Here is a 12,782-nt window from a genome sequence, read left to right on the forward strand (position 1 = left end):
AATGCACCAGCTTCGAGCTGAAAATGAAGGAGAACTTGATTCGGTCTCCTTGGAGACAGGAGTTTTTCATGCATACAGAGTGACGCCGCTTTCGCTGCGCCAGCTGTCTCAGTGCCAGGCTCAGCTGTTACATTTGATTTCAAATACACCGAGGGATCAATACGAGAACCTGACGACTCGGCTCATCGATTTTAGACCTAGTCTCTATACTCATAATAATAAACCAAGAACAGCAAATACACCAACCTAAGGAATATAGGATAGAAATAAACAAAATAAGGTGTTTATTTGACATGAAATACAATTACCTTACATGTTTGTTGACAATGTATAACAGACATGCACGGACAAAAACATTACGTTTGGTTATAGATTGTGCGCAAGAAGTGCGTGTATGTGTGTGTCCACTTTGACAGGACGTCCATCATCACGATGTATGATGACGTATTAGGGCTGTGGGGGTTGTAGATTTACAAGGAAAAAAAAACAAAAGAAAAAAAAAAAAAAACACCTCAGATATTCCCCGAGATTATAGTCACAAATCTTGGGGGGGGGGGGACACCTGTTCAAAGAAAGCCCAATATCATCTCATTACAGACGCCATGGCTGAGCTGAGTGTTTTTGGAAATTTAGTCTTCCCTTCTCCATCCTGCAGTAAACCGCCAAGAGATCTTTAGTTGTATTTCTCAGGAAGCATGTGAGCGATTGTTGCGCATCCTGGACGCAACAGGAAGTGAATGTATAAATCACACAGGTTTGTTTATCGGTGTATAATTATCATCATGTAAGAGCACTTTTTTTTTTTTGTTAAAAGACCCTTCTCATGTCTTCAGTCTTTCCTCCTTGATTGCACAAGAAGAAAAGTGCTAGGGGTGTCGTGGCTCAGGTGGATAAGGCGCCATACCATAAATCCAGGGACCCGGGTTCGATTCCGACCCGAGGTCATTTCCCGATCCCTCCCCGTCTCTCTCTCCCGCTCATTTCCTGTCTCTACACTGTCCTATCCAATAAAAAGGCCAAAAAAAAATCTTTTAAAAAGTGCTAAAAGATTTAACTACACTTCCCAGAATGCACAGCAGCCAGGAAGCATATGACTTTATAATCTCGGAGAATATCCCCCTAATACGCCGTTGTACTTTGTGAAGTGCTTGATAAAACCCACAAGATTTTCTTCATTTTGTACTGTTTATTTTGGTCAAGGATTCCTCTTGGGGGGCCGTCGGCACAACGTGGACACCAAGTGATTCCTGGAGTTTTAACAACGGGCAGAGTACATACGAGTTTGTGCAACCCAACAGTAACATTCTGACAACGGAGTGACGCACGCATTTCTACCAGACCTTCGTGTATCGTAAACACGTTTTATGAAACATGACTCGATCCCACTACACTACAAGTGCACTTTCGTATCCTGTATTTGAGATAAGGCAGGCAGTTGTTGGTCAAAACACTTTGGAATGTTGTCCTCGTATCTTCCTGTTATGTAAACAGCATCCGGAAGTTCAGAAGCGGCGTCTCGATCATGAAGACGACCCTGGTGTTGTTCAGTCACTTGGATCGGTGAAGTAACAGAGCCAGTTTAACATGGGATGCTTTGATTCATATAATGACGCCGGGCACAAAATGTTTAATCACTTCCTAATGCACTCGCTCTCTCTCACACACACAGATTCTGGTTTGTGCTTCAAAACTGCTTATAAATACTGAAAATGTGCACTTTTTTTTTTTTTTTTATACAGAGCTGTAACTGTTAAGGAGGTTAAGACTATTAGCGTACAAGTCGTTATGAAATGGCCGTTAAAAGTCATTCCAAAGGAAACATGGACTGTAACGTTTACATGTCGTGAGCTAGAAAAATAACCCGACAGTACGTCGTTCGCAAAACGAGCGGAAGCTCAGACGACACACACACACACACACACGCGCGCGCGATTTATCATTCTTGCATATCGGACACACTTCGGCAGTGAGCCTACATAGCTTTGCTTGTTACCGTAACGACAACTCCTGCATTCTTTGTAGCCGTACGTATTCTTGGATCCATTTTGGCATGCCTATAACAAACCGGGCTGGACGAATCAGGAACCCAGGCCAAGCGGATTTCATGGTTTTCGAGGGACGTCGGGATTTTCGCTTGCGATCTCGGAGCCGAAGCGCTGGCTGAACAACTTGCTGAAGGAGTAAAGACGATGTACTACACGATCAAACTCTTGGTCGACACACAGCTAGCAAAAGAGGAAAATACAGACCAACTCCTGGGTCGTGAAGCACGGCAATAGAAGCTGATAGGAACTTTTAAACCATTAGAAAAATCTAAACAAGCCGAAGGGAAAAAAAAAAAAAAAAAAATAGCCCTTGCTGCAATTCTGTAAACATGCCACACGAGACTTTGTCCAAGATCGTTGCATTTGCTTTCGAAAGAAAGCTGCAAGAAAAGAATAACCATGAGCGAAGTTAAAGGCGCAAAGATAGCGTGCTGCCAAAGCAAGCAAGAAGCAAAAGTAATAAGAATAAATATCCCTGAAGATCAGACGGCTTGTAAGCCGCGCTCATGGCCATCCAGCTGCACCTTGATCTTGTGCAGCTCCTCGATCTCCTGGTCATGGCGCTTGGTCTTGTGGCGCACCAGCGAGCGATAGAAGTGCACAGTGAATATGACAAAGATGAGCCCCACGGGCACCATGATTATCGTCGAGGCGAGTGCCGCCTGCCAGCCGCTGTGACCCGCTTCCCGTTTCTGAACCGTCGTCACCGTCACTTCTGAGTCCACGGGCAGGAACTTGATCCAGCAGAGCAGGACGACCTCAGCGAGGAAGAGTAAGATGCCGAGCGCCGTCGAGAATCCCCAGGCCAGCTCAATGTAGTAGTGCATGCGCTCGTGTGGCGACTCGCACACCGAGTTCAGGTTGTGGATGTTGCTCACCGCCTCCACGTTGGGCAGGATGCACGTGCTGATGAGCAGCGCGAACAGGTGAACAGCCACCAGCACTGTGGTACACACGCTGAACGCCACCAGCAGAGCGCGCGGGTAGGTGTACTGCATCTCCAGCTGCACCTCCACCATGGCGACCTGCGGCGAGTGGACAGAAAACTTCAGTCAAACCTTCCGGCGTGTTCTCATGCACTCGAATTACTGTCATGTGAGATGAATGAATGACTGACTTGTTTTCACAGTCTTGTATGAGACCCCGTGCTAATCTCATGACTACACTGCAAAAAAAATGGCCTTTCAAAAATAAGAAATAAAAGATTAAAACAGAGCATATTTGCTGGAATCAGGTGAAAAAAATCTGCCAATGGAGCTAGTCAAATTTGACTTGGTAAGATTTCTTAAAAGTAAGATGAAAAATCGAACCTGTTTTTAGATGAAATAATTCCAAACTAAGATTGGGGAACTTATTATGCGAGATCTGATTAACCCAAAATAGTTCTTATAACAAGATCGTACTTCTTATATTTAGCCATTCAAGTCATTTTTATTTATTTCATTTTAAGGGTATTTCACTTAAATTCACGACAAAGTCTTAGCAGTAAAAACTGAATTTAAGATAAATATACTAATATTAGGATTGTTAAATTCTACAACTAAGCATTGCTAGCTTAAAAGATTCTCCTTTTGTGACCTGTAATTAGTAAAATACTCTAGATATGAGACCAGAGACTATCTTGAATCAAGTTGACGACACATGTAGCATTGCAACAAGTTTTTTTTTTCCCCCATTTCAACATTCAAACATTAAAACATCTCTTAAGATTCCACTTCCCCAGGACCTCAGGCACCAAAAAAAAAAAAAGTCTACGCATTTTGACTTACAGTGCTTACACAACGCCAAAGCAACAGTGCATTTTGGGGGCACTGACTATTCATGTGTACGAGGGGTTTACAAGATCAGGCACAAAAAAAACTTAAAGGAACAGTCCACCGTACTTCCATAATGAAATATGTTCTTCTCTGAATTGAGACGAGCTGCTCCGTACCTCTCCGAGCTTTGCGCGACCTCCCAGTCAGTCAGACGCGCTGTCACTCCTGTTAGCAATGTAGCTAGGTTCAGCATGGCCAACGGTATTTTTTGGAGCTGTAGTTAGATGCGACCAAACTCTTCCATGTTTTTCCTGTTTACATAGGTTTATATGACCAGTGATATGAAACAAGTTCAGTCACACAAACTGAAACGTAGCGATTTTCTATGCTATGGAAAGTCCGCACTATAATGACAGGCGTACTAACACCTTCTGCGCGCTTCGGCAGCGCATTGATACCTTCACTCCTCTTCGGGCACGGCCAGGCGGGCGAATGCCCTGGTCTGTCCGCCCTGTCTAAAAAAACGGTACAACTCGAGCCCCATGGTAAAATTAGGACTTTGTCATTTTTCCGCATGAGGCCCATGGTAAAACCACACTTCCAGGAGGGGCTGCCGTCTGCCTCCGAAGCCGGCCGAGAGCGCTCCTCGTCGGGCACGGCCAGGCAGGTGAATGCCCTGGTCCGTCCGCCCTGTCTAAAAAATAATGATACAACTCCGAGTGAAGGTATCAGTGCGCTGCCGAAGCGCGCAGAAGGTGTTAGTACGCCTGTCATTATAGTGCAGACTTTCCATAGCATAGAAAATCACTACGTTTCAATTTGTGTAACTGAACTTGTTTCATATCACTGGTCATATAAACCTATGTAAACAGGAAAAACGCGGAAGAGTTTGGTCGCATCTAACTACAGCCCCAAAAAATACCATTGGCCATGCTGAGCCTAGCTACATTGCTAACAGGAGTGACAGCGCGTCTGACTGACTGGGAGGTCGCACAAAGCTGGGAGAGGTACGGAGCAGCTCGTCTCAATTCAGAGAACAACATATTTCATTATGGAAGTACGGTGGACTGTTCCTTTAACTCCCAGCATTCCAAAAAGCCCTCACTAAAACGCCCTCCACTCACTCATAGCCTTTTTGAAGGCACTTGTCTGGTCTAGAGTATGTACCGTACAGCATCTAGAAGGAGCTCACTCTGAATGACTGAGAAAACAGTCGCAGTAAACTTAGGATCTGTAAGGTGGAGTTGAATTGTAATGAAAGATTCAAAAGATTTCAGTAAAGTTCATTTATTCCCAAAACAAGCATACTTTGGTTTTTTTTTCTTGAAACAAGATGAACCGCATTTGACAAATGTCCAAAATGTACTTACTTGTTTTTAAAAAAAAAAAAAAAAACTTTTTATTTTCAAAGCTGCTCCAAATAAGACTTTTTCAAGACATTTTGTCTATACAAGATTTTCAAGATGGACTGTCTAAAAACTAGCCTTTCTAGCTAAATGAGGTTTTGCTTGTTGGGCAATTATGCCTTATAATAAGGGTGGCTAGATGTTTTGACTTGAAAATAGACAAACTTCCTAAGATTTTTATTTTTTGCAGTGTAAAACATTTCCAGACAGCTGCTTTTATTCTTTTAAAGGTCCCATGGCATGAAATTTTCACTTTGAGGTTTTTTAACGTTAAAATGAGTTCCTCTGACCTTCTTAAGTCACCCCAGTGGCTAGAAATTTCATAATGTGTAAACCAAACTATGCCCAACATTTGAGAATGGCGCGTCAAAACGGCGCGTTGATAAGCTCTTCCCTTTACTACGTCAGCAAGGGAGATGATCCCCACGCCCCCCCTCTGGATTCCCACCCACTGTATGGATTGCCCCGCCCAGCTCAAAAGTTGCCACCAAACATGGAAGTTGCGCTGTACATGGATGTGACAACACAGAAAGGAGTCTGTTTTTACTGCCGACGGGAGAGCCCCTGAAGACGCAGTGGCTTAATTTTATTTACTCCAATAATACGCCGTCGAGTCTACTTAAGACGGTGTATGTTTGTCGGAAGCATTTTCCTGATGAATGTTTCCACAACTTGGGACAGTACAGGGCAGGTTTTGCACATCAGCTGTCACTGAAGCCTGGGTCCGTACCAAGCATCCCTGCCGCATCAGCCACAAACACCGAACAAGTAAGTGTATAACTGTTAAGTCGTTTTGCCGTGTTTTAAAATCGGTGCCACGTTAGCCTTGCAATGGCTACATTAGCTGTGCAGCTAACCGCTTCCTGCAGTTAGCCAGGTACTCTGCGCTACAAAACCAAAAAGCATGCAGCATGCTCTGTTATAATAGCCAATCAAAACAGCTTTTACAAAGACACCCACATTCTTTTTTTTAAGTCACTTGTTCATTTTGTTTGTTCAGTAAAAACCCAAACATTTGTTGAATTTATTTTATTTCCTCGCGTCGCACCTTAATGACGTCAGCGCGCGGTATTTTTCCCTTCGCGGTTTGTTCCTTCTCCCTCACCATAGTAAGACACCCACATCCGCTTGTTCTGACCCACTGGAGGTAGCGTCACAGTGCTGTTAGCCAATCAGAGGTAACACGTTTACATGTCATGAATATTAATGATAAGACCCGCCCCCACCCTCTACCCTTCCCCGCCTCCTGCTTCTCATTAGCAAAATGACGCACTGGGAAAAGCGCTGAAATGGGGCTTTCTCCCAGGAGGCTATATCTACGTGCCGAGGGTTCATTTCGAGAAAGGATGCGGATATAATATCCGGAAACTTCCACGAGCCCGTTTAAAGCATCAACAAACCACCATGCCATGGGACCTTTAAAGAATGTAAGAAAATTCTCAAATAAAATAGCTGGATCTCGTTTGCTTACATTGTTCTAGTCACGAGAAAGTGAGTTGATGGAAGCGCCACTGGCGTCCTCCATGCTTCCACATATCGGATTAGCTGTTGTAGATTTGAACGCGTGTGTGAATGGTGCTCTGTGATGGAACGGGCATCCCAATCAGAGATCAAGTCTGGATTTGGTGCAACGCTGACCAGGATAAAGCGCTTACTGAAGATGAAGGATGAGGTTGAAGCCGGACACGGATTCTTTCTGGAATACTGTTTACCGACAACGACGTCATTTAAAACGCAAGTGAGTCAGCTTGTTACAAACGTTAGCGGTAAATGTAACAAGAAGCGTTAATTTCGCAGTAGTAAGAAAGTGCTTCATGGTACGGCGCAAGTCAGACGCTTCTAGAAATTATTGCTGATAACCTGATTATCTGAACAGGCACATTTGTATAGCTTACAAAAGCAAGACTGGCTCCTCTCATTAGATTTAAAAATTGCAGCGTGGCTACTGACCATGGCGAAACCGGAGAGCAAAGCCGATGTGCGGCTGGACGCTTTGAGCTTGGCCCTGCTCAGGTAGAGCTTCCTCCAGGACAGCGCCTGCACGGAGTGATGGTTGGACGTCACCAGCTCTAGATAGCTGCGCCGGACCCAGTCCCGATAATCCATCCCGCCTCCGTCCTGGAGCCGATCGGACATCCCGACTGTGGACGAGGCCACAGGAACGTTCAGTTCGCTGTTCATGGCCACTATGCAGAAAGCACAAACAAGGAAGAGAGCTTGACTTATGCTATAGTCTACTATCATGGTTACTCACTCAGGGCTCGACATTAACTTTTAAACCCACTTGCCCTGGTGGGAAAGCGGGTTTAAATTTCCACTTGACCGCCCCCAATATTATCACTTTCCCCCTATTTTGCGAGCACTACTTTTATTTTAGGAAAACCAGACAACAGTTGTGAATTGCAACATAAAATGAAGACCACACATTGAGTTGAAGTTTGGTTATTCATCTCATCTCATTATCTGTAGCCGCTTTATCCTTCTACAGGGTCGCAGGCAAGCTGGAGCCTATCCCAGCTGACTACGGGCGAAAGGCGGGGTACACCCTGGACAAGTCGCCAGGTCATCACAGGGCTGACACATAGACACAGACAACCATTCACACTCACATTCACACTTACGCTCAATTTAGAGTCACCAGTTAACCTAACCTGCATGTCTTTGGACTGTGGGGGAAACCGGAGCACCCGGAGGAAACCCACGCGGACACGGGGAGAACATGCAAACTCCACACAGAAAGGCCCTCGTCGGCCCCGGGGCTCGAACCCAGGACCTTCTTGCTGTGAGGCGACAGCGCTAACCACTACACCACCGTGCCGCCAGTTTGGTTATTGATCAAGTTTATTATTAAGTTTGGTTACTGGTTACTTTTTACGGACAATAATTATTTTATCCAAAATAGTTTATCCCTGCCTTAGTCGATTTATTTCCATTTCACATGCATGCAGCTGTTGTAAAGTTCAACAGAGTGTTTGTCTAGAACTCTCTCGGACTGTAGGTACTCGATAATGTAGAAATCATTAAAAAAAAAAAAGAAATCTATAACAAAATGTTTGCATGAAGAAAACTACTTACTGTGTTCGAGAATATATATCGGGTTTTTTTTTTGTTTGTTATATCATCCACCTCTAGGTCTATAAAAATCCTGCGCTGCATCATGACAGACAGGATAACGTTTGAGTTTAAAATTGTTTAGTGTGTACGTTGTGGGCGTTTTATACAGATTTGGCAACCTGTAACTGGATCAGTGCAGCCGATTTGTCATGAAGCAGCGAGGGTTTTTTTGTTTTTTGTTTTTAAATAAGCCAGGACTATGTTCCTCTGATAACAGAAATGAAGATCCAGCTCTCTCTGCTCTTAATCTGTTCTTTTCTTTCAGGATTTATAGTGCATTTCACTCGTTGCAGAGGTTTTTTTTTTTTTATGCCCGAGTTGTTTGAAACCAATCTGGGTTTTCTGTGTCGAATAAGGAAGCGGCTTCACCTGTAAGAAAATCAAACACTTTCATGAAGGCGCTAACTCGAATGCGAGCAGAAAAAAAATAAAACGAGATTCTTCAGCAAACTCTTCCATCCTCACTTCCGACTTTGTTTTCGTAAAATACATTTTAAACACAACCGCGAATTACTCTGGAGTTTTCAGGCTGAGCTCCTCTCGTCGTATTCTTTAACCACTCATTTCCTCATTGTTCTTGAAGCATTTGCTTCTATTCGTTAACATTTTTCTTGACAGCGGCGAGACGGTAATGCCTTTTATCTTTTTCTCTGTTTGAGCAAGCAAAAACAGCACAAAAATTAACCATAACAAAGACAGATTAAGCCTTGCTTGCATGAAAGACGGTGTCTGTCTGACCCCAGCTGTACAGTAATTATTATACATGATGCGTGACGTCGTGCACACAGGGTCTATAAACAGTACGTGTACCATACTACAACAGCAGGGGGGATATCAAATAACTTGCAAAGCAGTAAATGAAACCGAGACTAAGAAAACAGCCAAGACATAATGGCGGATACGTAGTGAGGGACGCTTTTATATATGGATATAAAATAACTTTATTTTGCTTAAGTTATTGAACTTATTTAATTTTTTTTTTCAGACAATTTTATCTTCTATTTTTAGACATGTTTACTTCTTTGATTTAGGAGCTTGGTAGCAATCTGTGGTTGGTAGAAGAGAGCAACTGGACTTGCTTGAAGACGTTTCGCCTCTCATCTGAAAGGCATCCTCAGTTCTGTCTGACTAATAGGGAGTATCCAGTATTTATCCTCTCATGGATCATCATAGAATCCGAATCAGAATGCTGACGGCTGCATTGTAGGTGGCTGATAAAAGATGTCTTAGACACCCACCTCTGTTCAGTGATGGTCGTTCCAGGTTGACCAAAATGAACGATCCTCTCTGGCTAAGATGTCTGCCAGTTTTTCTGGAAGTCCTCTCATACTCCCGCACCAGTCGAAGGGATCTCATCCCAAAGTGCGTAGAAACATATCTGTGAAGATACTCAGTCATCCAGGTACATAGTAATCTGTGGTTGGTACAAGAGAGCAACTACGCACTTTGGGATGAGATCCCTTCGACTGGTGCAGGAGTATGAGAGGACTTCCAGAAAACTGGCGGACATCTTAGCCAGAGAGGATCGTTCATTTTTGTCAACCTGCAACGACCATCACTGAACAGAGCTTGGTAGCAAATTTTAAATTCCCTCTGGGAAGTAATTCTGATTCTAGGAACTGAAATAAAAGATCAAAAAGCCTAATTTTTGTGGTGCTAGTTCGTAATATATGGACGTTTCGCTTTCCCCAGGCAATCGGGCAGTCCTTAATGTCGAGCCCTGTCACTTCACATGTAATATATGCAATTGAGAGTTGACAACATGCGATACGTTTGTTCAGCTGTGTTTGATACAGCAGATGCACACGTGTTTTCCACTCAACGGATGACATGAAATACATCCTAGACACATTACACGTTGCCTTTTTTTTTTTGGTCAAAATATAGATTTCATTCTGATCATTTCAGTTCACTGGTCTTTTTTCCATAGAGGAGTGAGAGCATGGGGCAGCGTGAGTCCCACCCCAGTGGGCCTCTCACTTGCATATGACGTCACAGTCGATCCAGATTGTGACAGACGCCATCTTGTCGGTCAAACGCCATATTTCCGCCTTCTACTTCTGGTTCTACTAATACCTTTTCTTCTGGAAAACCCTACTATATACAATTCTACTACAACGGCTGCGGCTACAAGCTCTCCCTACCTGTGCACGTTTTTTATGTTTTTTGTGTGTATTTTTGCATGTTGTTCGTCTGTATCGGACTTCAATATCCACTACAACCGTATGGACTTGCTGGACATTGGTTTCCAGCAGAAAATGACGGTTTGTAGCGATTTCCATCGCATGCACATCATTCTGGACGAGATAGCGAGACCAGCGGGGTCTCCGTGGATTGTTATCGGGTCTGGCAGGCGAAGGCGGCGGGAGCGGAAGCAAAAGCAAGGCTGCAGAGCCGGCCTGTTGACTAAGCTCAGAAAACAGCCACTCAAATCTCCACTGCCAAGCCTCTACCTCTCCAACGCCAGATCCATGGTAAACAAGACAGACGATTTGGAATTACAGCTGGAATTACCTTATTCTATTCTATAATCAGCTGGTCAGTGCTATACTCAATACTTAAGTGACTTACCCATCCGATGAGGATTGTTATTTTCTTGTTTACAAGATGCCACATCCGAGTTGCTGACAAATCCTGAATTTCTGTAAAGATAACTGTCCAGAGATTTATAAGCACGCAGTGCTTCACCACTGAACAGCGAGGGAAAGTTAATGAGGTAATTATACACGTCTGGGTATTCCACCTCTGTCAGTTCAAAATCCACCGACATGGTCGTGAAAACTACGTCCGGTAATCGATAAGGGTCACTAATCTGTAGGTCGTTTATTTTAGACATATATCTAGTTATCTGTTCATTAGAAAAATGAGCCGTGTAGTCCGTCGGTTGAAACTGATCCATTCTGTACACGAGTGCAGCAGTATTCAGCGGTGTTTTTTACCGACAAGATGGCGGCTGTTTACATTCCGGTCACGTGACTGCAAGATCTCTATTGGCATTTCCCACTGTTTTTGACCACTGACGTTGTACAACATCTAGAACTTAACGTTGATTTGTTCAATGGAATTTTTGGTTATGAACGAGAACTTGATGAAGATTAAACTTCGATCTTGGCTGATCGAAATAAACCATCAAAAGGGTGTTTGGATTCGAGGTCTTGAAGAGCGGACAGGTTCTAAGAGAAGTAGTTCAAGCTTCAATTATTACTTCACGTTCTTTCAGAAGATCTGACGGAGTCTGAAGTTGATACTTACATGGTTGGGTTTCCCCGCCTTTACCAATGGCTTTCATTGCACATCTCTGGTTGGAACAACAGAAAAAGGAAATGTCAAAAAATGGTTTCTTATGAAGGAGAAGATTAATATAAAACCCCAAGCAGTGACATTTTCAAAAACACGCTGCCAAGAGAAAAGTGAGGGGTGAATTAGAGACAATATTAAATTAAACACACTAGTTTGAAATTATTTGTCAAAAGAGACACTTTTCTAAAATATATGAAGAAAACTTCACACACAAAAAACAACTAGATATCTAGTTAGTCAGAATTACTATCCTATAACAACATCCAGGTTTACATTTTTAACTCTAAAAACAAAAACAAGGCTCTTCTTCAACTTGAGGTAATTCAATAATGTCATGTTATGAAGTGAGGGATTAGCAAAGCTACACAGGTTAACCTAACATCACAACAGAAAGCCACCACATCGGCGGTGTCCGAAATACCCTCCTCACTCCCTATACACGCTCCCTATAGTTTAAGAAATTGCGTATCCCTTTACACCCTACGTAGAATTACTAGGACTAAAAGACACCCAGCCCAGCCTCATCAAGATGCTTCGTTTCCAGTTTTTCCTGCCAGTGACTCACTCACCTTCTGCTCGGTGTCCGCCGAAAAGTCTTCGTGTTCACGGTTCCGACGCAGAAAAACAAACGAGCTGTTTTTCTTTACTATTTATTTATTTACTTGCTTGCTTCCAAGTCAGACGTGGAGCTGCACAGTGAATCCGGCAACACCGAATCGACCTGCGATATTTTTGTTTCCGTCATATAGCTCCTCCTCCTTTTGGGCTTCGACAGGTCACGTGACGAGCGTGCGGCCATCTTGAGTTTCTGAGGAAATCCCTGCTTTTGAAAACGCGCATGCGTGTTAAGGTTCGAGGACTTGCTCATGAGTCAGGCGTTTTCTTCTTCTGTTGTGTTTCACTTTGTTTGGAAAATAAATGTGCGTAAATAAAAAGAGACTCTTTCATAATTACCATATACTACTGTGTTTCATAATCATGACTCACTATTTCATCAGAATGAGCACGTTTTTTCCTCAACATTATGACTTAAAGTGCCATTCCACCATTGGATGTATTCTTTGGCATAAAATACAATATATTTTATGACAACATGACTAGACAGAGAAATCTTTTAGCTTCAAAATGATATATCAAACATAATTTTTTGACAACGACAA

General features: G+C 43.2%; 1 protein-coding gene across 1 annotated transcript; it reads right to left on the bottom strand.

The window, feature by feature from the left end:
- Positions 1–256: 256 nt before the first annotated feature.
- orai2 (ORAI calcium release-activated calcium modulator 2) lies at positions 257–12,381 on the bottom strand. The gene is made up of 4 exons (XM_060912248.1): positions 12,192–12,381; positions 11,575–11,620; positions 7,159–7,394; positions 257–3,070 (listed from the first exon to the last, which is right to left on the bottom strand). The coding sequence occupies exons 2-4, from the start codon at positions 11,609–11,611 to the stop codon at positions 2,528–2,530; spliced, it is 816 nt and encodes a 271-aa protein (XP_060768231.1). The 5' UTR covers positions 11,612–11,620; positions 12,192–12,381; the 3' UTR covers positions 257–2,527.
- Positions 12,382–12,782: the final 401 nt, after the last annotated feature.

Source organism: Neoarius graeffei, chromosome 28 (genome assembly GCF_027579695.1).
Source record: "Neoarius graeffei isolate fNeoGra1 chromosome 28, fNeoGra1.pri, whole genome shotgun sequence".
NCBI classification, from domain to species: domain Eukaryota; kingdom Metazoa; phylum Chordata; class Actinopteri; order Siluriformes; family Ariidae; genus Neoarius; species Neoarius graeffei.

Coding starts and splice junctions, on each gene's coding strand:
- orai2 (XM_060912248.1), bottom strand. CDS start 11,611: ATGAAAGCCATTGGTAAAGGCGGGGAAACCCAACCAT. Junction 7,395..11,574: donor AGGCGGGGAAACCCAACCAT/GTAAGTATCAAC, acceptor CTTTCTGCATAG/TGGCCATGAACAGCGAACTG. Junction 3,071..7,158: donor TGCTCTCCGGTTTCGCCATG/GTCAGTAGCCAC, acceptor CACTCGCCGCAG/GTCGCCATGGTGGAGGTGCA.